At 34.6% G+C, this 26,518-nt stretch overlaps 1 protein-coding gene across 1 annotated transcript; it reads left to right on the top strand.

Moving 5' to 3' along the window:
* Positions 1-712: 712 nt before the first annotated feature.
* Positions 713-26,449, top strand: LOC124543924 (RNA-binding protein 24-B-like). Its single transcript, XM_047122254.1, has 5 exons — positions 713-1,100; positions 7,562-7,688; positions 20,354-20,426; positions 23,174-23,409; positions 23,791-26,449. The coding sequence occupies exons 1-5, from the start codon at positions 879-881 to the stop codon at positions 23,919-23,921; spliced, it is 789 nt and encodes a 262-aa protein (XP_046978210.1). The 5' UTR covers positions 713-878; the 3' UTR covers positions 23,922-26,449.
* The last annotated feature ends 69 nt before the right edge of the window (positions 26,450-26,518 follow it).

Genomic DNA, 26,518 nt, shown 5'->3' with positions numbered 1-26,518 from the left:
AACGAATTTCCTACGGAATTGAGATGAAAATAGTTTACTGGATGTTAGTGAAAAATATGTGTATAATGTGTAAATCGTAAAAATGAAATACTTATGTGTGACTTCTAATTTTTGCATGTTAGTAAATCATTTATATTGCATTAAACTGAAAATTGAGGTAAGTCTAAAATGATGGTTATTTAGGATTGATTCGAATCAAGATTTGTTAAAGATAAAACAACGTGTACCGATTGATAACGATTCCCACCTTATGAATTCCACTGGTAAATTCGCACGTAAGTTCTGGGACTCAAGATTCAATTTACGCTAATTGAATTATGTTAGCTGATGTTCCTATCTATCTTCTAATGTACAAATCTTATAAAAAATACTATACTAGATGATAAGAGAGCATACCTACGTAAAGATGCCGGATGTTTAGCTTGGCGGTCTTATATTATGTTTGAAGAAATATATTTATTTATTAAATCATATTTCCATGGACGTCGTGTAAAGCTTACATTAGACATGATGTTAGTGCTATAATTGTGCTGTAAAAACAGTAAGTGATAGCGATACACATTATTATGGAAGTTGCGGAGGGTAGAAGGCACAGACATGAGGCAGTAGGACAACGCATGTGGCCCGCCGGGCCGGCGTACGGTGCCTCCGCATCTGGTAGTCGGCGCGGGGAGCGCGGCGGGGGTTAAAATTAGTACCGGAGCGCCACGTGCGCCGTGAACGAGCATCAGTCCGCGTTCAACCACCACACACGACACTCACATCAATCGACTCTCGTGTTTACAAATAACCTACGCTCGTGCGTATACGTCCGCTGCAGCGGAGTGACAGTGTTCGCGGGTGCAACGGTGGCCGGCGCAACGGAGGCGGTGCAAGGCATGTTGATGGCGGGCGCTCTGCCGGCCGAGTCCGAGGGGCTTCTGGCTTTAGGCGCGCTCCCAGGACAGAAGGACACCACATGGACTAAGCTCTTTGTTGGTGGTCTGCCATATCATACCACGGATAAGAGCTTAAGAGAACATTTCGCAGTTTACGGAGACATAGAAGAGGCCGTCGTTATCACAGACAGACAGACTAGTAAAAGCAGAGGATATGGATTTGTAAGTAGAAGATGTTCGCTTTACTTATTTTTATCTACAATTAAGGAACGAATTAATCGCATTTTTTTTTAAATTATATAATACTTTATTTTTATATAAAGACACAGACATATTATTCAGCTGAAATGACACGTAAACTTATGTGCTCGTGCGCACTAATATCGCTTCGGCTCTGAAACCGCGTATCGCATGCATGTTTGCGTTATCGCACTCGCTACCTGTATTATACTTAACTACTGAATACACACATACAAGTGGAACATATCGCGAAATTACATCAAACAAAACACGGAAGTTATGCCCTCGCTTTACAGGTGTACCTACTTCCATCATTACATCCACTTAAGTAGATATGTACCCAGTGTACGATTGTATTGTTTAATTTTCCACATAAATATATTATTAGAAGCAAGTTATTCAAATAGGTTCCGTTAATTGATTTTGTACTATTATACCGAACACAATAGGCACATTCGGATGCTTGAGTAACGATGCAGATGCGAGTTAAATTGATTACGTAGGAAATAAAGTTCAATACGTTGATAAACCGTAACAGCACCTTGGCGTCAATCAACGTGTGAATAATGCATTAGCAGCGCCACAAACTTTGATAGCCGTTTGGCTATTTCATGTACTGACTGATCGTTTTCGCAAGTTCGATTTTCAAAATGTCCGCCTCAAAAATCTTTTAGCGTAATAAAGTTTGAGGCTTCGTGCGGTGCGAGTGGGGCTCGTGGGAAATGAATCACAACCCCATTTTCAATTCAACTAGGGTAGAGACCCTGACGGAGGGAACATGTCTCGTTGCACCCTCGCTGTGACATCTAAATAGCTGTAATAATCGCAATGCGTCGATAGCAACACTTTATAAAAAACGGTCTAGACGTATTGAATTATAAATGAAATAGGTGAAACTAAAAAAATGACCGATTCTTTTGAGTCTAGAAAATGTCCTTCCATTGGCTGTATTATTTGATTTACAAACTAGACCAGATAGATGATACTTACGGGACTACAGTTCAGCTTTAAATTTTACATTTGAATATCGACCTTACAGTTTAGGTAATACGGACTAAGACGGAGATCAGATCAGAAACAATTGCATAGTTGCTCTGTGGGCACAAAACCCGCCATGTCGGGACGTGCTGAAGTACATTTGGAAGACAAAAGAACGTCATCTGATACCGTGCGGGCGAAGAGGAACGGGTCTTGTGTACTGCAAAAAAATAACCTTAGAGAGGTGATGTAGCTCCGGTCATCGAATAAACTGTAAAGATTTTTAACTTTTTCAAGAAGGTCTATATACCATATATTGTCTATGGCTAAAAAATCAACCAGGAAATGAAATGTCAAAAAGTGACAAACAAGAAATAAATTTATATCTCACTTGCGTACATTTTGTATGTATATTGTATACTTTTGTCTCATATTAATAAAATGATTCAATTATATGAATGTATGAAAATATAAAATCTAATATTTAATCAGTAGGTAATTTTATCTGTATTTCATTGTTTTCGAAAAGTGTTGATGATTATTAAGCAATTAATAAAGAACGCGTGGCTATCCAAGTACAGTAGGTCTATTGGATGAATATCGTAAATTGGACTTTATTTACATTGAAATAAGAGTTTACAATTCGTGATCCCTATTTGGTCTTCAGTACAGTCTACGCAGTGGAAAATGCTGGGCGTCGCGGAACGAGACACGCCTCTCGCTACGGGTACTACGTCGTAGTATCTTTTGTACCTATTGTATATTATTTGTATATATTGTTTTTTTTTCATTGAACATAATATTATCTCAAATGTTAATTTTATTTCAAGTTCTCAATTTCTTAAGAGGCAGAACACTTTATACTATGAAAATAGAAAATATATATTAATTTAAATGTATTTATGATATTTAAAATTTTTAATATTAAGATATTTATCTTAATATCTATACTTATTGCTTATCTTATTAACAGGTAAAATTTCTTGGTGTTTATGGAGGTCTTCGGATCTAATGATCCAATTTAAAAAAATGTTTTCAGTTTTCATTGGTAGAAAACCACATTATTCCTGATTGTTAGAGACACATTTTATTTATATATAATTATTTTCATTAATAAACTGCACTAATGTATAGCAGCTGGTGCAGCTCGATAGTTATATCTAAATATATAATAAAATTGGAGTATCTGTTTGTAATATTAAAATAGCCCTTTTTTACTCAATGCAGTGCACATACCTATACCAAAATAACAGTTTTTGTCGGTCTGTCTGTTTGTTCCGGCTAGCCTCTGGAACGGTTGGACCTATTTTCAAGGGAATTTCTCTGGCAGATAATTAATATAATAAAGAGTAACTTAGGCAATAATCATAACCTTTTTTGTTAAATTCAAACACGTACAAGGTCGCGGGCACAGCTTGTATAGAATAAAATCTAATAAGCCATAATAATCAATTGAAATATCCGTCAAGGGCATAAATGTAGTCACATATTACATTGACTTGCAAAATGCTACCGTGAACTTCAGAAGTTCAAAATACATGTTTATACACGCACGAATAAGGTAACCTGTAATTAATACGAATAATAATTACTGATTGCGCAATCTTTAAATCTAGATATGCACACCAATTTTTTGATATAAAAAAAAAACAAAAGAAAATTCACCAGTAAAGAACTTGCGTGATGAATCATAGACAAAGAAACTAGACTACAATCTTGCCAAAATCATAAATTGCATAATTATGGTCACCATATATCACTAGAGCTAGTAAGTAGTAACTACATATTTGTAACAAACCACAATTATTATTCTGGTAAATTAATACATACGATGTGTATGCTCTAAATGTATTTCGATTTATTGTAGTCTAAATTCTTGGCGTGAAAGTCTTCTAGTTCTTAATTAAAATGTAAAAACTTACATAACATTCTCTTCATCTAGTTAAATATATGTAAATTGTTTTTTTTTTTGTTATATTTATTATTAGGCGGATGGACAAGTAGGCCAGCTGATGGTAAGTGGTCGTCACCGCCCACAGATTAGTTCTGTAGGAAATATTAACCATTCTTTACATCACCATTGCGCCACCAATCTTGGGACCTAAGATATTATTTCCCTTTTAAGCCGGATCACTATTATAAAATGAATTGCTATTTGATGGTAGAATATGCTAATTGGGTTCTACCCAGATGGGCTTGCAAAAATCCTTACAATAAGTAATTATTTAAATACAGTTTTGTTCAAAAAAAAACAAACTCATCTCATTTGCTAAAGGATGTATGTGAAGGACGTTTTACTCAAATATCTGCTTAAATGTGATTTTAAATTAGTTAATAGATTTGTAACAGTATGAACAATACCATCTCGAACGCGTCTAACAAACGTGCCTAATATCCATACAAAACAATTTTAACTTACTGAAGAAATATGCAATGACTTTTTAATATTTAATAATAAAATGCAAGGATTTTTTTTATTTTCCTTTTAAACGAATAGTGCCTTTTTGGTGAGTTTAAAAAAATAGAATGAAATGTAATTAAAAACAGACTTAAAAATATTTTTTACAAAATTTTGAATTTAGAATTTATGTCCAATTACGAATTTAGTTTCATATCTAAATCAAGAAAATAATACGCAATTCCAATATAAATAAGCTTGCACATACTCTGCCAATACAGTCTACGGAAAATAGCTCTAAAATGGCACGTAATATATTGTTATATAAAGTAATCATTTAAATTTAAAAACATGGTATTATAAGTTTATATATAAATAACTCGAAATGCTAACATGTGTACAGACGTTATCATTTCAGCAACAGTTAAATTATGCAAATAGCTATTTGTCAGGAAACTAGAGTAGTTCTGTGTCACTAATTGCATTTTTGTACTAGGCCATTGACGCACTTTCTCTTTTAAAATGCTTTATTTTCAAATATAATGTATGGTACATCGATGGCTTTAAGGTACATCAGGGAAAATATGAACAAAATCTAAACCAACTATTTGCACAATGTTACTTAATTTAACACTCACTAACACTGATATTACTGACATCTGAGTAAAATTTTTCGAGTTTTGACATGCAATTTTAACAAACAAAACATTATAATATCTTTTTTAGAGTCAAATAAATAAGTATAATCTTAAATTCCCGATCCAATGGTAATTGTTGCATACAAATTCATCATTTACTTTTATCATAATTAACACAATCTCTTAGTTACTTTAAATGAACAAATATGTAACAATAATTGCTGTCTATGCTTGGCTCCACAAAAATTGAATTTATTTAAAGTGTTTGTTTAGTTGTTTTATGGTCTTTTTTTAAATCCTTCCTTTCATACCATTAACTTACGGGTGCTAAATATCGACTTGTGCAAATTTGTGCCTCTGCATCTTCACTAAAACTAAAAAAAATATTTATAAATCATTATACTGAAAACGAATAACTGAATTACTGATAAATATTACTGATAATATAAATTAATAGATACTATTCGTCACACAGATAAAAAACAATCGAACAAAATTGAATTGGTATCGATTTTTCATAATTATAAAAGTCATTATTGCATCGATACGAAACACGAGAAATAAATACAGCTACGCAAACAGCGTAGGTATAATAATGAGTATTGAATAATTTGTTCCTTTTTCAAACAAACAAATAAAAAAGGAATTAATTTTGTAAGTTTAAAAAAAGGTTTTAATGCTGATTTTATTTTCTTAATCTCGTGGTAGCTGAAACTTACATCAACTAAATACATATAATATACATACTTCTTTTAAACTAGAATGTACGCGGTAAGGTTATTGTCTTATAAAAGCAAAAAAAAATCAGAAGTGACGTTCGAATGATTGCATATTATTGTAATAAATACACAATACGATTTACTAATTCTAATTTTAAATACGTAGAATGGTTAAATAAACGCTTAAAGAAAATTAAAGAGGTCGTTTCACGGAACCAATAAAACAAACAGTGTGTATAGAACTGGTCGATAAGGTTTCTTATCGGCGCCTTACCTAACTTGAATTCGAACGCTCAAACACACATTCTGTTTACAACTTTCAATTATTTGCTTAAAATTAAAATATTATTCTTTATAAAACAGACTTTTACGTTGAAATCAAATGACTGATATAGCTCATCGTACCAGCGTCGATTAAAATAACAACTGCAATTATAACTCTTGTTTTCCTTTGAATATTATACGTACCTATTTATTATATATCTACAATAAAATAAACTTATCGATAATTATGATCGATGCCGCAATATATATACACATATACATATGTTTATTAATTTTTGGGTACACGGTTTAGACGGAAAACTAAGTAAGTAGATCGTAGTATTTTAATCATTGTAATTAAACATTACAAACGCTAACATACTTGGTATGACAAAAGACAATCGTTGCCTGAAGCACGTGAGGGTAAATAAAAAACATGTAATAATATATAATGTTTACTAACATTTACTACACGCATTTAAATATGAAGGTAGTGTCCGTGCCTTAAAAATATGGAAGTGGTGTAAAAAATATATATTAGGTAGGTAGCCTATTTAAATTTACAATTACCCGACCTTCGATATCTGAAGGTCATCAAATGTTTCCTTCGCTTGTGTTGATTTGATGAAGCGGATTCCACGTTACATATTCCGACTAGAATGCCTTGAGCTGTAATGGAAAATGTCAAATGGTTGTATTTGTTTGTCTGTTGAAGTATTCAGCGGGCCAGGTTTGACTGGTCGATGTTAGGAGTGAGGTGGCGACCTGTGGGGCTCGCATGCATTACAATTGGTAATTCGACGATTTCATTGTATAAATTTATATCAAATACCTACCTGGCTTGAGAAATGCAAAGTGTAACAATTTTTTATTTCTCTAATAATATATTTTGTATAATCTACATTTTTTGGTTAATATATTTAAGGTTTAACAACGTGTAATATGTAAATTTGTTGTATTGACATATTTTTTTTATTAATATTTTATTTAATTTGATGATGCTTTTAAAATGGTTCATCAATATTGTCTCAGATAGTTCTTTAAGATATGAATATTAGTAACTAGTAGTCATGTGTCATGTGTCAGACAAAAAAGTAGCCTATAATAATATATCCTTTCTTGAGTTTACTTTATACCAAATTTTATCAAATTCGGTTCAGCGGTTTGGTCATGAAAGATCGACAGACAGACAGAGTCAGTAATATAGATAGAATTATATAAATATGTATATTAAAATTCTAAATCAAGCTTTTGTTTAATCTCTCTCTTAATCGGTTGAGAGAAATTGGGGGGAAATATATATGCAAGATTTTTTACTCACAGGTACAGATTAAATAAAACCGTATAAAATACATTCCTACTGGTAATAGGTATATGTCATTAATTATGGTAATGTTGGTAATGTTTTATAGTATATCGATTGTTTAATTTTGAATTTATTTTCAGGTTATAATGGGTGATCGAGCGGCGGCGGAACGAGCATGTAAAGATCCTAATCCCATCATAGACGGAAGGAAAGCGAACGTCAACCTAGCAATATTAGGGGCCAAACCCAGAGGAAACTTAGCGCCAGGTAAATATTACTATTATTAATAATATTTATCGTTCAAATAAAACTAGTTTTAACGGATTTAAATCGCGTATATTAATTATTTATTTTTTTTATCATGCCGACGTTTCAAAATAATAAAAAAAGTAATAATAATAATATACGCGATTTAAATCCGTTAAAACTAGTTTTATTTCAATGTGTAATAATCGGGACAATCTAAGACAACATTATAATATTTATCGTTTCATTTGCTCCGTAGTAGTCCTATACCAGATCTGTGTAAAGAAGTACACTATTTCATTTGAAACTAAACTTCTCGCTACTTCTGGAATTGATACTTTCAATGCAATTTATTTTATAAGGCAGACTAATTATGTCGTTTACATGATTCAGTTATTCGAATACATATGTTTAATGATAATGTCTTCCTGACGAAATTTCGGCCGCGACAACGAAACTCGTACACAAGCCATCTGCGCAAGTGATATTTGTTTATTAATACTTTATAACACTCTAATTAATAAAATATGAAGATAGGTACAAAATGCATTACGGAATGTACGAGTACAAAGTTGTATTTGATGCAACAGGCGGTATTCCATTGCCAACACAGGGCACAAATTTGGGATAGATTCACTCATTCCCAAAGTTCAACAGGACGGCACTAAAATATCGTTATTAAAAAAAATAAGACTATACGGATACGAGATACGGATATACGGATTTGAGGATAGCTTATTAACTCAGGATTTTTATTTTTAATATTATATGAAGACGAGTTTTTACGTACAAGGACAGCGTTAAATCCGCAGGATGTATAGGATATATTTTTAAATTTCGTAACTAAGCACACAGTAAGTATAGCATTTGACGGTTTTTATATAATAGGTTCCTATTGACACTTTACATATGATACATCAATGAAAACATGTTCACGGCTAAGAAGGGTTGACTCAGATAAAAGAAATCACGGGACCGTTGATGGGATCTTATCACGGCTCAGCTGTTGTAAAACATTTGTAAAGGGATCTCTTTTTTGCTCGACGTTCACACGGAGCGTTTTTATAAATTCAGTTTACTTAACAGAAACAGCGCGTCGTCTCACGATAAAAAAACGCGATCGCTTCGTGTGTGACAATGCTCTGTGGGGGTCATTGATATGTAGTACCTACATATGTACTTAGTCTACTTAATTAGATCGATATACGAGTCTATTTTTATCAATTGTCATTAATAGATGGCGTTAGTAGGTTTTTAAATCGCGCTATAGTTGTCTTCGATTTGTTACGATAAGTAAGTCATTGTTCAAAATAAAATTTCAGTTTCCCGGATTAATAGTTCGTTTTATTCGTCATCTATCATTCCATATTTATGAAATTCTCCATGTTTAATCTACATTAATAAACGAGATGTTCCTTTTTTGTATCTCTTTTTTGAAACAACCGTTAAATCAAAATACATAAAACAACAACAACAACAGCCTGTAAATTCTTACTGCTGGGCTAAAGACCTCCTCTCCCTTTGAGGAGAAGGTTTGGAACATATTCTACCACGCTGTTCCAATGCCGTTTGGTGGAATAAACATGTGGCAGAATTTCTATGAAATTTGTCACATGCAGGTTTCCTCACGATGTTTTCCTTCACCGCTGAACACGAGATGAATTATAATGACAAATTAGGTACATTAATCAGCGGTGTTTGCCTGGGTTTGAACCCGCAATCATCGGTTAAGATGCACGCGTTCTAACCACTGGGCCATCTCGACTCATAATACATATGTATTTCCATATATATGGAAATACATAAAACGTACAATAATAATGCAGTGCGTTTCGGAGAAGGTTTTAATAGACTATAACATTGTAGACGATGTCTGCCGATGTTTTGATTGAATAGTAAAAAAAAATACTATTTTCGTTTAACATTGGCAGACAATTGAAATCCTTTGGCAGTAAAGTAGCGCTGTCACGGTCAAATGATTCGACGACCGAACTCGGTATTCAAAATTTGAGTGCGTCTCAACCTTCCTACGAAATCTGCCAATTTGGCAAATATCCAGACATTCGGTGGTACTAGTATCATGACCGACTGTTATATTGCAAAACAATTAAATATAATTAGCGAGAAACGAGCTAAGGTAATAACGTTGCTAATTGTTAGAAAAATCTTCGACGGGATTGGACCTAGTTATGTTTTAGTTAGCTCGATAAAGATGTTTAAATTGGAAGCTTAATACATTGTAAACTCGAATAACGAGACACATCCCGCGAATAGACATTTATGTATGATTGTTTTACCTAAACCTTCCGTTTAGCTTTTAAGTACTGTTTAAATACTTATACGGAACACCGCAGGAAAATTGGCAAACTTTTAATGAGTGAATTCATGTAATAAATAAATATGGGACAACATCACATACATTACTCTGATCCCAATGTAAGTAGCTAAAGCACTTGTGTTATGGAAAATCAGAAGTAACGACGATACCACAAACACCCTGACCCAAGACAAAATAATGAAAACTAATGAATGTTCTACATCGACTTGGCCGGGAATTGAACCCGGGACCTCGGAGTGGCGTACCCATGAAAACCGGTGTACATACTACTCGACCACGGAGGTAGTCATGTAAGTAAACAGTTAAAAGTCAATTTCGTGAGATAAAGATAATACACACTTAGCGTCACAAACGGATATGAATTAATTTAAATTATACCGTTGAAACCGCATAATTGTAAATACATACACACGTACATACACACACATAGTTAAATAACCTTTTTTTTTAATTTAGAACGCTTTAATATTATGAGAAAACGTTTAAATGTTATAATTTACTTAAATTCAATCATACCTTAGTTACATCGGGCTCGATTTTTATAAATTATGAAAGTAGATAATTTAATATCGCGTAATCAATTTTTATCAGTATTAGATAATAATTTAGTTATCTTTGAGTACAATGCGTATTATTTAGTTAATAAATAGTAAACGAAAGATATGAATTAAATATTCAATCATTATTTGGCAACTTTTTATTAAATAAGAAAAACGGAATGATTACGAAAAAAACAATCTAGGAATTTAAAGATTTACACTCATTTCGTTTTGTTAACCAAACAAGAAAAAACAAAAACAATTATTTTCGCTAAGATTAAAACAAATAAAAAAGTTAATATTTCCGACAGAGATTACAAAATTTATAAATACATTCATGCTATTAGCGTGTTTATTATTATGGAGATTAAATCCAGAATGGTGTACGTGTAACTGACAGTTCGGTGGTAACTTCAAGTGTTACACCGGTGACGTGTTCACACCATGATTAGCGGAACAATCCGCCCCTCCGGAAGTCCCTAAACGTTCAGAACCGGAAGCTTGTAGGAGGCTCGTTAATTGATTGGACCCTGCACGCAACCCTTGTAATGTTGCAATTGTGGTGAAATGTTGGTAACACTTCAATTTATTAACCAACTGTTGGTTTCATGTAGATTTCAATGCTAAATCAAATCGCGCTACCCGAAAACATTTGTCTATTGTTTCGAGTTTCAGGTTTTATATCAAGTCATATAAACAACCTCGTGTTATATTAGATACCAACCAAAAAGGTTTTTTATCTATTATACTACTAATAACATATCTATTGAAGTTTCATTTTGAATTTTTTTTTTTTTCATCTTTGATTAAAGCGTCGATATTTTTTTTATTTATCCTCGTTCGTAAACACTGGAAGGCCTGCTATTTATTATCACTAGCAATATTTATAATCACATCTTGATAATATAGTGAATAAAATTATCAAACGTTCAATCTTATCTCTGTAATTCATCTAAGGCTGGGCTGTAACGATTAATCAAACATACAAGTAGATGTATATGTGTGTATATATTAACGATTTAATCATGAAGGCGTGCCCCTCCAAGTTAATTTAATATTTTTTAAAACAAAATAAAATTAACGAATCAGGTCTAATTCGTATTTTTTTGCTGTCTTTACATTTAGTCGTGACACACACTATACATATGTTACCGGCAACCGTACTTACACTACTGACTACACTAGTACCTAGCCGGTATGCTTTACAAGTCTAAATTTAGATTAGGAGTAATAAAGGCTAAGAGGAACTGTTAATAGTTTCCGGAAATCAATAAGGACTATTTCTTCTTCTATAAAAAAAGGAAATTAATGAACAGAAATTGATGAATGGATTTTCGTATCTGTATCCCTTTTCTTTATTACCTAAAAAAACATCCAAATGGAACCATTGCCAAATCAATACACATTACTTTAAATGGAAAATACAGACGAATTGATAACCTCCTCCTTTTTGAAGTCGGTTGATAATATTGAAACATCCCATTTCTTTGTGGTAGGTCTTTGTGCAATACCCTCTGGGTAGGTACCACCCACTCATCAGTTATTCTACCGCCAAATAACAGTACTCAGTATTTTTGTGTTCCGGTTTGAAGGTTGAGTGAGCCAGTGTAACTACAGGCACAAGGGACATAACATCCTAGTTCCCAAGGTTGGTTGGATTGGACGATGTAAGGAATAGTTAATATTTCGTACAGCGTCATTGTATATGGGTGATGGTGACCACTTACCATCAAGTGGCCCATATGCTCGTCCGCTATACCATAAAAAAATACATTCTATTTATAAAAGCAGCCATAAATAATAACGTAGAGCGCAAATCTGAAGTAAATCTTGTTACTTATAATAAAAATAGGTCTGAATCGTTTGTTTTTTTTTAAAGATAATCTTTACGTATATGAGACAAGCGAATTGTTAACAACCTCAACAAGGTACATGCACAATAAACTTACCGAATGCCGTTTGTATTGTACCTACGTTTGATAAGAATATACGATTATTATCTACTACCTAATTAAAAATATACAGAAAATTACAGTGAGCGAATCGTGATAATGTTTCTTATCAACATATTGATAGTTACGATAGTTTTTTATTTCTCTTATCATTTTTTGTGTAAAATAGGTCACGACTACCATTTGTTTAAATATGGCATAATTCACTTATTCGTTAACTCTAGTGTGACGTTTGTTGTAAGAGTATCCAATTGACATAATTCATTCCATTCGGTAAAATGGAGGCCACTGCTTTTTGTAAATAATGTATCTAGTTGCGAAAAATATATATGGAAAAAATTAAATTAGATTTTTCTCATACCAACATTTCCGCATCTTTTAAAACTTACAGTTGGTTGTTAAGAATCATGAGAACTCAAATGTGGACAGGGCTTATTACTAAAACCATTTCAAACCGGCTCGACCAGCTGATCCCAAAGATTAAAGAAGTGTGAAAAGGTGCTGAATGGATTTGCGTCATTACGGCTATGTTTTGCGGAGTTCCACGCATTGTTCGCGTTTTGCGGCCGCATGCGTTAGTGCGGGGCTCGAGAGGGGAGGGAGGGGAAGCGTGGCACAATGGGTGCGGGCGCGCATGACGGCCACCTGGCCGTGGCGTACCGGTCCCGCCATATGCCCGTCCCCTGTAATGCACCGTGCTGTACCCCTGCGCAACGTACGTTAGGGTATGGACAGAGGACGTTGGGATACTTTATGTCCGTTATTTGTCGATTTCGTTTAACAAAACCATCTAGCATCTCAGACGTCGAATGTAAATGCTAGTAAGTTACAAATAAATCACTTCTTGCCTAATTACGTATTTAAAACAGTTGTTTTATTCAATTATTGGTTTTTTTTGTATTCTGTAGAAAGTATAAACGTAGAATTTTAGACATTTCTATAAAGAACTGATTTCATTTTCTTCTACCGCATGCTATCCTTTAGTGCTTAATGTGAATCTAAAAGAAGTTTCGTTGGTAAAAGTGTTCAGTACTTTTCTCGAGAGAAGTTTTCACAACTATGGCAGTTTACAAATACAAAGCAGATTGCTGACGAAAGAGTGTGATTGTTGATTAAACTTCTAAATATGAAACAATCAAAAACCCTGTTTAGTCTAAGTCTTGTGAGATTTTAGGTTTACGACGAATAATGGACAATGTGTTTATGCTAACAATATGTAATGTTTGCGATATGAATATGCATTTCGAAATCAATGTTTCTGGTTATGGTTCCCAGACTCCTCAATGCGTTACTTTTTCACCCTAGGGTCATCCTTTGAGACCTAACGAGGTCGAATGCCTCGTTAAATATCACAAAAGGGTGTTTTGGGTGGAATATCCGTTAGCTATCCGGTTTTTTATAAATGCAAGTAACTGGTTGTAACCGTATTCGTAACGTAGAGATGTATCCGGCTATGACAAATGTTCCTGCGTGTGATTTATACCTGAAGTCCTTTTTTGTCTGATTTGCAATTTAAACATAACAATAGATACATTGAGTGAACATACAAAGCTTTTTTACTATAATTAATGGGAGCTATTAATATTTATATATGTAGGATCAAAACTGATATCATTTATTTTGTTATAGGTTTTTTTTCGTATATTTTTCATTGGAAGCTATTAACTGACATTGCTAAACACGTAAACTAGTGTCTGTCTTCATCGCTGGCGCATCTGCGTTAGTGCCAAAATAAATAAGCATTAATCCATAATAGCCTCAGGATGTAAGTTCGTTTGCCACTTGGTAATTGCTATAATCAGTTTATAACTTAACGTTATGGTCTGTTTTTATTCATAAAACGTTATACGAATCCTAGCATAGATAGATACACACACAAATAAATACAATTTCATTCTCTTCGGATAGTTTTTAAAGACATTTTATTTTTTTTATTATAGTATAGGTAGATGGATGGGCTGAAAAGCCATCTGATGGTAAGGGATCATCACTACTCACAGACATTGGTGCTGAAAAATATTTAAACCATTCCTCGTTGCCAATGCGCCGCCAACCTTGGGAGCTGTCATGTTATATCCTTTGTATGGTTACACTGGCTCACTCACCCTTCAAACCGGATCACAACAATACATATAATATATATATCGCCAGACGGGCGAAACTAAATATAGGCGAAAACTGTGTAAAAATATTTTATATTACAAGTACTGCTTTCGTAAATTCCATTGTCTTTTTACATATTTGAGTAGGTGCTTTTAATTTACGGCGCTGTCTATCTGTATTTACATTATAAAGAGTTCGTATAGTATAGTTATACGTATAGTTAAACGCTATGTCATCAACGACCAGTCCGATTCGAATACTTCTTTCTGAGATAGATCTTATATTGAGAAAGGTTACAGGCTGAAGGTACTACTTCAGGTTATGATCTTTGGAGCGAAACAGTTACTATTAACGTCAACCAATAGAAATAGTTAAATAAACGAAATAAGTACAAACCTACATACCGGAGGTTTGTACTTATTTCGTATGTGAAATATACTTGTATAATCCATATTGAATACGGCCGATATCGCAAGGCACAGCTAGTAAGCTAATGAAAATAATTTCACGACACAGCGCAGCATGTATATTGTTTATACGACTTTACTGCTCTGCTACCTACTAAATATTGTAACCTAGTTTCTAAATACGTCGTATCTACAACCATGGTTTTCAGCCGAGACTGACGTCGAATATAAAAACATTGTTAATGTTTTATTATGTGGAAGTGTTGATGAGGGCCGAACGAGGCACTTGTCCAAACAGGCGGACGACACGTTGAATTATTAAGTGAAGCGCGCACCGAAAAATCGATTAACACTTATCTAAGAAATCATCGAAAAATATTAATTCAAAATCATGCATCGTATGCGTGAAACGATACAGCTTGGACACAGTAGGTATATTTTGAAAATATTTTCCGTATCGAGTGCGGTATGCGTAAAGTATAATCTAATTTTCAATAGTGAAGTATGCAAGTCATCATTGATTAATGAAGAGTTCAGTTTGTTAGATGTTTGCGGAGGGGTTAGCCCTGTTTGGCACTGCGGATCGCGTGCGCCGCTCGCCCTTCGTCGGTGCATTACTTATGCATGTGCCCTGCGTCTCCCGCCTCTCCCCCGCCTTCCGACTAACTGTCAGGCTACTATTTTTATTTCGGTTTTAGGATGTAAGCGTTGAATGCACCGATGAGTCCGCACGCGCCGTTCGCCGCACGATCGATACTGAATACGAACAAATGAGTATGTGCCTAATTTTTACGGTACAATGAACTTCGAATTTTACGTTCTTTATATTATCTGGTTTGACAATGAATCATCGCTAGGGAGTATATTTAGAATTCAAAGCGAAAATGTTAGCATCACGATTTGAAAAGCGGATCGATAGCACAGCTCGTCGCTCGTCGGTATAATTGTATGAAGCGAAGCCATAATGGTTAGCTTGGCTTAGCGACCACGCGACCACGTGATCGTATCTGACTATACTGTAATCATGACTTATTTTATTGTAGAGAACGGAAACGTGCAATTACTGCAATTACGTCGGACACCATATTGTCACAGCTTGAATGTGATTTTAGGCTGTAAAGAATTTAATGGGCGTACCTATTATAAAACATTCATAATTATACGTGAACCGTCGAATATTTATCAATTCAGATGATATATATAATAACATATATTCAAGTAAGGAACAAAACCAGTTTGAAAAATAGTTATTCCTGGCGTTACGAACCCGCCTTGGTAGGTAAGTGTTCTCGTTTTAATGGTGAGTGAGACAGTTCCTAAGGTTGGTGGCACTTTGTCACTCACCATCAATTGGCACGTTTGCCTGTCGGCCTAAATACAAAAATAAAAAAAAAAAGTATAAGAGCAAACCCGTGAAAAGAAATTACAGAGCAAACCCGAAACAAAAATCACTTTAATTATGTCGTAACTTCTGTCCGCCATATTGTTTTACTTTAAGATCTTAAATAATTTGGAAGGCTTTTGTAAAAAAATGCATTTCTTAAAATAAAGTAATTTATTTTAGCTATAATTATTTAAAACTACTTTAATTTTTATATTTATAAAAATATGGTTAAAATTATCATATTTATTAAATAGTTTACTGATTACTGTCAAGTAAAATACGAATACATATCTCATTTCATAAGGGAAATAAATGGTACAGGGCATAGACAAGCAAAAATGTATTAAAAAAAATTAAATCTACGTGACTCGTTGAGATTATTATAGTTGTCGATTAAATATAAGACATATAAAATGTAAGACGGTGTGAACTAATTACATCGGGGTTTTTGAACGTGTTCCAAGTACATAATAGTATCTTCCTTGTAATGCGGACGTATGGCGCGCGTCCCATTATACTGAATTAACGACAGACAAGGTGTTCAAACTGATTAAAGAGCAAATACCTAATTTGGATTATTTTATTTTTGAAACCGACTTAGGTACGGTACGTTGACATTCTATCTAATGATTTAAATGATATAATAGTTTTTTTTTACTTGCCAGTAAACAAAATTAAATTGAAAAATTTGTTGTTTTTTTTTTTTAAATAATAAATTACATTTTTAGTATTTGATAAGCTAAATAATAGATTTTAGGGCTTTTTTAAAGTTAAATATGAAATGGATATTGTGAATTTTTTTTTCTTTATGTAACTTATTGTTAAGGGTGTTAAATCAACTAAGGTTTTGACGGAAAGGGAAGTCCATGATGCACCTATTGTTCTAGCGTTGTTAGCAGTTCGAGTGCGCCAGTTCCGCCCTTCGCACCATGAAATGCGATCCCTAGAGGCGACATCCGCACGAAGCCCTATAATTTACCTACATCGCAGATTACCTTTCTACCAGGAACATTGATTATAAATCGTTTAAGTCTTACAATTAAGCCAGTACTCGAAGTTCGGGTAAAATAATATGTTTTAATTAAGACAAAACAACGAAATAGCATTTAAAAGACTTTATAATTTTCTTTGATACCTATAACATTTGATAAGTCCTCACAAGTAACAATTTATGCGTATTATATTATATTGTTCAGTGCTTCAGAAGTTCTACCCGAAACACGTAGCTTTCTTCGTGTCTTAATTATTATTTATGTACAACAGCTGGCGAGCAGAGGTTGGTTGAGCGAGGCAGTCCGTCCGGCGAACGACGCGGTTATTTATAAAACAAGAGTTGCGTCTCGTTTTGTCTTCGGCTGGCTCTTTATTTTGTCTAAATATACGCAGTTTTGGGAACGTCCCCGCCGCCTTTACCGCGACACCAGCGTTGGCGAAGCGCCAAAACCACATATTTTCTCAACAGCTTTTCTTTTGTCTCAGCCTACAAAGCAAAACTTCTCATTCTAAGCTAAGTTATAGTTGGAAAGATTGCACCAGTCGTAAAGCCTAAATTAATTCTTGAAAATCAAAAACGATATTTCATATAGATATGACTAATTCACTCATATATCATGAGCTTAGACGGTGACTAACTTGGCTAAGGCCGTGCACGTGTTTTCCAAAAATAATTGTCTCGAGAATTGACGTTTTAAGGGGATGTAATAAGTGGTTTCGTTCGGATATTAGATCTTTTAAAAATATAAGCTATAAACTACGAGATCCAAGACCGGTCAGATCAAAAGATTGCGCACTGAACATGCTAACTGTCACATTTGTGAATAGATTTAGTTTGGACACACTGAACTGGGCCACGACTGGTCTACGTCTATTTTTGTGCCGGTAAACTTGCACGACACATTGATGCTACATTGTATTAACATCGCCAGCTTTTTAGGTACATACGGCAACGAATGTTTCTCTGCTATTATGTGTTTGGCTTCTCGACTATGTTTGCGTCAAATACGAAATCGTAAGCGATATTTAACGATTACGCCCAGATCAGAGATCTTGCTATAGTTAACTATCGCTGTATTTTATTGTTATCAACATCCGATATTATATTCATAAATTGTCTATAAACAGACACAGTGTGACAGTGGAAACAAATTATTAAAATAATGTAAGGAACCAATACTCCTCCACTAGTGCCGCTTGAGTCTAAAATCGTATTTCCGTAGAATCCTTACAAGCGTCGTTAAGCTTCGGTGTCGGCTTTGCAGTTCGTCGACCCGTGCTTCGAACTCCTGAAACCAAGCAAAAACATTAAAACAAAGCGTATTTACTTTAACAGGACGTGTGCGGCCCGTTTTTCAGGAGAGATCGTGACTAATATACGTGGAAATCTGCGTCATATGGCCACGACTCGAGCGCGTTGTTTGTTGTGTTGATGCAAAGTTAAAACTATTGTAGTGTCAATAATCGATTACGGGTGAAGTCTAACTGGGTCACATGCGGTCAACAAAAAGCATCGCATTTAGGCCGTGTCACAGAGCTGGAGTTAAAAAAAAATGAATCAGATAAGGTTTATGGTGGACAGTGGTTCGACCTCGGCCGTCAAATGGCATCGCATCGATCGCATTGCGGCGGCATATCACGCTCATGGAACACGCCAACTCTTTCATTTTTAAGGGTAACTAGTCGCGTCCATATTGGTGTCCTATCGTCATTCTGTTCATGTAAATGTAGTTAACTTTTCAATTTAAAATATTGAAACGGTGATTCAGTCGTAAGCCCCTAAATGTAAATTTTAAAATATAAAAAAATATATTTTCTAGATTTTCGTATAATTAAATTATCCTGAATACATTTTTAAAGTTATGCGATGTATTATAAATTCATTTTCGTTGTTACGTTATTGAACAAGCTGATATGGAATTTTATGATTGTATGTGCGTTGTATGAAATATTTGTACAATATGTACTTTACGGAATATAATTTGCTATAATTGTTATAATCATATTATAACAATGATGCAGAAAAATATAATCATTTTTCTTAAAATTATTATTGAGCCATTCATTACATGGTCTCAATATCTCGAAATGACCGCAAAATATATATTTATATATAAGTATAGTTTTTAATATGTTCCGAAAATAAAGTCAAACTGAAAAACCAATTTTACCAGTTTATCTGATCCGAATACTTCAAAAAAAAATTGTTACCAAAAGAGTAAACGATTAAAATTTGTATATAATACAAAAACAAACAGTTTATTAGTAAGTTTGCTATTTCAATAAACGAAGGTCAAACATTATCAGAGCAGCCGAACCGAGACTTCATCCGGGGCCATTCCGGACGCGACTCGTTGTAATAGCAGGGGAAATTTCACCATAACAAACGAACCGGACATAAGTCACGCTTCTATGATCATTAGACATTCATCATCGATTTGTTATTAAATATCATATACTGTGTTTAAAATTGTACACTTCCCATCAATTGTATTGCACGAACGTCTACTTTCGTCTCGTCGTCGCGTCTGATGCGAGACTTCTGTTGATGCTTTGAGAGTTGAGATGTGTCGTCGGACGTTTGCGATAAGTATCTCGATGGTAACGTTTTATAAGCCATTTATAGCGAGTGCCGTCTTGTCAAGAGTCATGTCCCTGGATGCCGGAGCCCAGGCGGACGGCTAGCGACCGAAATAGATCCCGCCTCGCGCGGCTTAACAATGCAATAAAAGAAATTAACATTTCTGACGTCGCCTGCGCTAAGTTGACTCTTGTGTCATTTGGATTTGGTCCAATCTGGATGTGATATATTTTAGTTTCAAGTCTTCTCTAGCCACTTCCGTTAAGTGGGAATGAAAATAGAATGTTTCGATGCTCGATGAAAGACGATATTTTTCCGACGAAATAGTTTTAAATTCCTTGGTTGGTTCGTTAAGGAAGTGAAATTGATTAATGATTCCTTTTTTGCAGGTTTTGGATTGGCTGCGGCCGCAGCGGCGGGTGTACGCGCCGGCTATCCTACAGTTTTGCCAGCGCATTATGGGTAAGTTTAGATTGCCCCCGTCTCCTTTAACGCATCTGTATTGCATCAATGTTCTATGGTTCAACACTTCGATATTTGCCAGCACAAGCGGCGCCGCATGCCGCTTCAAATACATCTCACGAGACAAAAATCAGACTTAACCACGTCTACTTGAGCAGGGTCTAGGGATAGCAGGGATAGGTGAAACATTAAATTGTCCCAAAGTTAGTCGTCACGGAGAAGATATGTACGAAACTCATGTAGCTTAAATCATAACTTTATTAGTATTACATTTTCTGAAGATATGTCGAAAGTTCCCAAATAGGTAAGTAAAGTATGAGTGGTAGTATTGAAATGTCAGTCCAATAAGCTGAGCTGACTTTTGTCTCGGTAGATGAGGCGAGCGGCGTCTCCGGACTGCTAGCGGCGTTGCGGCCGGCGGACCACACCTAGACTAAATAATCAAACATTTTCACATAGGTATCTATGGCAAGCGTGAGCGTGAGAGTGGATTTTTCGTTTTGGGTGTGAATTAGTCAATTGGGTTTTAAATGTTTACGTTTTGAAGCTATACCGTTGCATGGGCGGCGCCGGCGGCCAAGTCGCGCGGGCGCCGCCCACCGCCGTCACTATTCGCATCGTTCTCGACACTCAATGTTTTCTTTAATTTTATGTTTTATGCCGTGTTCGTGTAAGATTTTGTTGATTTGAATTGAGTTTTGTTGGTGGTGGATTTCGTTTAATACACTTACTAAGAACTAAGTAACCGAATTTCCCTTGTAGCCTGTGGCGCGCGGCTTACAATATTTGTATAAATTGAAATAACCACGCTTTACACAATATTATTTTACTAAAAATGCGATTATGTTACAAAGAACAGACAACCATATATATACATTTGTATTTTTCAACAACTTCAATGAGAATTATGAATTAGCGAGATATTTTTCGCGAGATGATTAGACATTATGTCGATGTAAAAACTAGGCGAGTCACGAGTTGTACCCATTCACGTTCCGACGATTGTTTAAGCTATTAAGAAGATATCTTTATTTTTACCAATTATATTATCTGTCAAAAGATATAGAGCCTGAGGAGTACTCCTTTGGCCGTTCGTCGTAATGTTAATGGATCTCTAAAGGGATGTTCTGTTACACTTGTCGGTGGCCTAAAGTATTAGACAGAGATTTCGCAATACAATAATAATAACAATGCGTTTTCTCGCCCTTCTCCGCCGCCGTGTCATACATTCGATTATTCTAAATTATTAAAATAGTTTTCATCGAAAACTACGTTGTTTCTAGATAATGCTGTCACGGTGACCAAAGCCATCACAAACCATAAATTCTATTGATCATATATAACTCTAATGTAAAAACAATTAATGAAGGCATCATTACATTTCAAACGACGTATTTTGAACATCAATTTTATAAAAAGCGAAGATAACATATTGTCCTTGGTTTCGTTGTCCGATATTGGATTAATTTGTCTATTCCTCGCGGTACGACTAATAGTCAATAGGTGTGCATGTAAGTAATTACTTTCTTTTAAAAGTTAAATGTAGGTTTCTAACAAATAAGATAATTAGAAATGAATAAATTTTAGTTTCTGATTGTAACTGTAGATGTGAAGCTTGTGTGACGTTTCGCCAGTTTTATATTTGATATTGCTCTTTACGCGTGTTTTTCTTTGTAATTATGATAAGTTTTTCGTTTATTTTTTTTTTCTCTCTAGAAATCATCGAATTAAATGTCAACAATAATAGTAGCGTCTGACTCATTATTTGTATATTTAGATTAAATAATATGATACTGAGTAGGTATTGCACTTACAAATAAGATTAGAATACCACAGGTGGGCGGTTTAGGCGGGCGGAGCCTAGAGTCGGGCGTGCATGACGCATGCGCGTACCTCTTCAGTCCTCGTACCAAGCTAATCAACCCCGCTATAAATTTCGATCATCCATCAATCCGTCTCTATTGACGTGTATAATGTTGGAAAAAGACAAACGGTCTATAAATGTGAACTAAGTAGCGTAGTCTCTGCCAAGAACCCTTTGTAAACGCTGATGCAGCGTACGCCAAGCGCTCTTGAACAGACTTGACCGCCCGCCGTTCTTGTGTAGTGGAAAATAAGCGGATTCGGCGTTTTCTTTACACTTTTTGATTTATTCGTTTTTGTCTACAAATAAGTATAGGTACTTAGGTTTATTAAACACAGATTATAGAAATAATATTATAAATATATATTTAAAGATGGTATAATGATATAAATGGCAGAGCAAACGAAATCTAAATCTCAAACCATCTCCTCGAGCGATATATGAAGATAAGTAAAACAGCCACGACATAAGGTTATTTTCGTCGCAACTGAGTTGATATCGCTAGCACATTTTTAACAGTTTTTTTTAACTTTCCGGCCAATGACGCACGGCGGCGGCTCGACCGCGACAACTTTTATAATATATCGCATACTTACATAATACATAACCGTTTATCGATGTCTACTAACATAACAAGACTAGATGCTCGTACCTGTCAAGGCTGCAAATGGGGCTAGGTACTTATAGCGTGTGATGATAATTTTGGAACGTGTTCATTTTGCAAACTGATGGCTTTTCACGGGGCGATCATTTCTGTGAGGCGACGTGAGAGGTCATCGCGGGGTCAGGCTGAAGATGTTCGAGGGGACCGATAGCTCTCGACTTCGGAGGCCTGTTCGTACATTTGTGACGATTTTGAGTAATGGATGACGATAATTGACAGGTTATCTCCGGGGTACGTGTACGGTGCTCCTAGTTATGTGGGGACAGTCGGTGGAGTGGGGTCGGGCGTGGGCACTGGGGCCGGAGGGCTGGTCCAATTGCCGCAACTACAACACGCTGCCGCAGTAGCCGCGGCCAATCATCTCTATGAATACCAAGCAGCTGCTGCTCAAGGGGCGGCTGCCTACCAACAGCAGTACGCAGCGGCAGGATTTGATCCTTATGCAACCGCCGCAGGTTCGTGCTTTCTATCATATTAAAACGTCACTAACAACGCCATTATGAAATGAAATAATATTTGTATAAACATACATTTTCTATTCGAAACGAATAATATTACAAGCACTTTTGAACGATCATTTCACACGATACCATTTAAAGTAAAACTAACATCGTTTCGTATTTTGGTTTCTAACACAAACAACAAGCGATAAACTTTTTAACTAGAATACTAACTCAACGCTATTTTTATCATCATTCATTAATAGAATAACGTCTCGTTTACAAGAGTATGAATGTGTTTTTTTCTAAATTTAAATTTCGTATTAATCATCATAACATACTACGAGACTTACATTTCTGATAGACAATACAAATTGGTACAATTGCTTTCAGCAGCAGCTGCAGCAGCGGCCAGTGGAGCTGGATACATGTCACCTTACTACGCTCTGCCTGGTGGTGGAGTGCAAACACAACTTCTTCCTCCCCTCCCATACCCACCACAGCTCCAAGAGGCACGTATGCAGTAAAGCGTAATCTAACCAGTGGCATGATAAGATACAAGTTACGATAAAGAGCCACTACCAAAAACCGCGGTACCAACTATGTGATGAGGTAGTACGTATTGTTTAGTGAAATCTTGTCGTCAGGTTTCGTTACCGCAATAAACCAAATAACCATTACAACCAATATCATGTTACTATTACAATTTGTATCAACCAAATATATTAATAAATGACCAAAGCTATAAGCTTTTACACTAGTATTAAGACATTATGAGGGTACTTATAGATATGTCAGTACAGAGGTGAAGGAGTTAGGAAATTACTAAATTAAAAAAAAATATATAGTTACGGTTCGTAAAATTACGTTAGATAAAATTAATGCTATGGCAGATAAAGAAACTATTGAGATTTGACTGAGCATTTGACTTATACAATCAGTAAGAATATATCACGTCAGTAATAATTCTGGTACATATTAAAAGGAACTAAGTTACACACAATGAAAACAGTTTTGAATCAGGCTTTTATTTGATAAAATATAATATTAATGTACTAGATTACATTCACTTAAAAGTAGTTAAAAACTCAATTGTTTCTCAGAAGTATACCATCATTAGAATGACAAAACGATTCTTGAACAAATGGAAAGTTATCCATACGAAATTATTATATACAAATTTAATTAACACTTTTTAAATATACTAGAAATACAAAAAAGGAAATTGCGTGTACAGGCAAACTGATCTCTTGAAGATATCTCCTCATTTCACCTAAAGCTTCTAATATCTTCAAGAAAAAATATTGAAACAGACAAATAAGACGTAGACACGTGAAAGAATAGCAAATCTCAATTATAATGTATAGTATAAACGTTTTTGTGTATTCGGCTGAATAAAATTTCTAATCGAGCCGACCAGTGATGAAGCTGTGAAGTTATTTACTTCTACATTGATATATTTCCTCCAAGACCGGATGTGCAAAGTGCGAGCAGTCACTTACAAATCACAATACGTTTCTTTAAATGCGTAAGTAATAGTTAATGTAGCAATGGTACTTCTTGCCTCATTTTTTAACTTCCTAATATCATACCATATTTTTTTACCTATAGCATATTTTTAGATCTACATTAGGTACATTTATATGTTTGTATTGAATAATGTTTTTTATTAAAACTGGTAAAAGCAAAGAGCTGTCAAATGACAATAATCTTATGGAAAGCGCGGGTTTGCTAATTGCTAGATGCACAGTCAGCCGGCGATTTGGAAATCGAAGACTATTTTCAAATTACTGATAATGCTTTTCTGAGTTTTATCGTTTGACCTTTTTGCTGTAACTGAGAATATGTTTTTCTTCCAAATAACTTCCTTATATCTCTTCTTACTTTATTAGAAAATATACAAATGTATTAATGATCTTGTGGTATATAAAGATCATCCGTTTATCGTTATGTGGAACGATATTGAGTGTTTGGTATCTGTGGGATTTGTGGACTAAAAATTTATGATTGTACTTAAACGAAATTTATGTACGCAAAAATACATTAATATCTTTTGAAATGTTAACCAGATTACATAATATTTATTACTAGAAAATGTCTGTATAATTATGAATAAAGCTTTCTATTTTAGTTGTCAAATTGCGCATTTCAGTCTCTCTATGAATCGTTCCTATTTAATTTAATAATTTAAATTTCCGTATTAATCGAACTAAAGGTTAAACAACTAAAAAAATAAATAAAATTTTATTAAGAATTGTGATTAAATCATACAAATCTTAAATTTCGATAACATGAAAGCCGTGAAAATGTATAAGAAAAATTGTAGGTAAATATATTGTAATAGGTAAAGGTTACAATGTTACAGTAATTTAGCTTTTATTGTGTCTGTATTACGCGTCCATATTGCTCAATACGTCCTAAGATGGACTTGGTTTAGCTTAAGGTTAGAGGAGAGCAATAAAGGGCTTATGTATTAGTTAATGTAAGTCAATTACTTTAATATCGATGTAAATCACACTATTATAGGCCCTCGTAAAATTACTTTGTTCTCCAAAGCGGTATAGGGTACTTACTAGTTAGAATAAACCAATTACTAGTCCATATAATATTAATTATAATGTGTTTTGACTTCCGCTGGCCGTCCTTTTATTTCCCCGTACTTAAAAAATATAAGTGAAGATCTTTTATACATGTTTCTACAAAAAGTGCATTTTGGTTGTAAGTAAACTGTAATTTCGCCGATTAATGAAACGGTTACGGCCGGCGTCGTAGTACAAGCGAGCTAAGGGCACTAGAGGTAGTAGGATCACAGAAAATATGTAGATCGTAAGTTTACTTTAATTATTATAATATGCTGTTATTCGTAATTTATTTTGTTGATATTTGTAAATCTACATGTTGATAACTATTTATTATGTGGAAGAGTAATAAAAAATTGTTGAATATTTATCGAACGGATCGAATCTCTTATCGCGGCAGTCTGAGCTAAAATCACGGTTCGGTCCAATATATTGAATTATACACACATTAATTTTAAGTAGAGTATAATATTAAACGTGTACCAAAAAACATGAACCATGTTAGCCATATACGTGGCCATCTTGCCTTAAAATATATAAACTAT

This window comes from Vanessa cardui, chromosome 1 (assembly GCF_905220365.1).
Source record: "Vanessa cardui chromosome 1, ilVanCard2.1, whole genome shotgun sequence".
In the NCBI taxonomy this organism is placed as follows: Eukaryota; Metazoa; Arthropoda; class Insecta; order Lepidoptera; family Nymphalidae; genus Vanessa; species Vanessa cardui.
The sequence above is the reverse complement of the archived record's forward strand: the minus strand, read 5'-3'. Positions and strand labels throughout refer to the sequence as shown.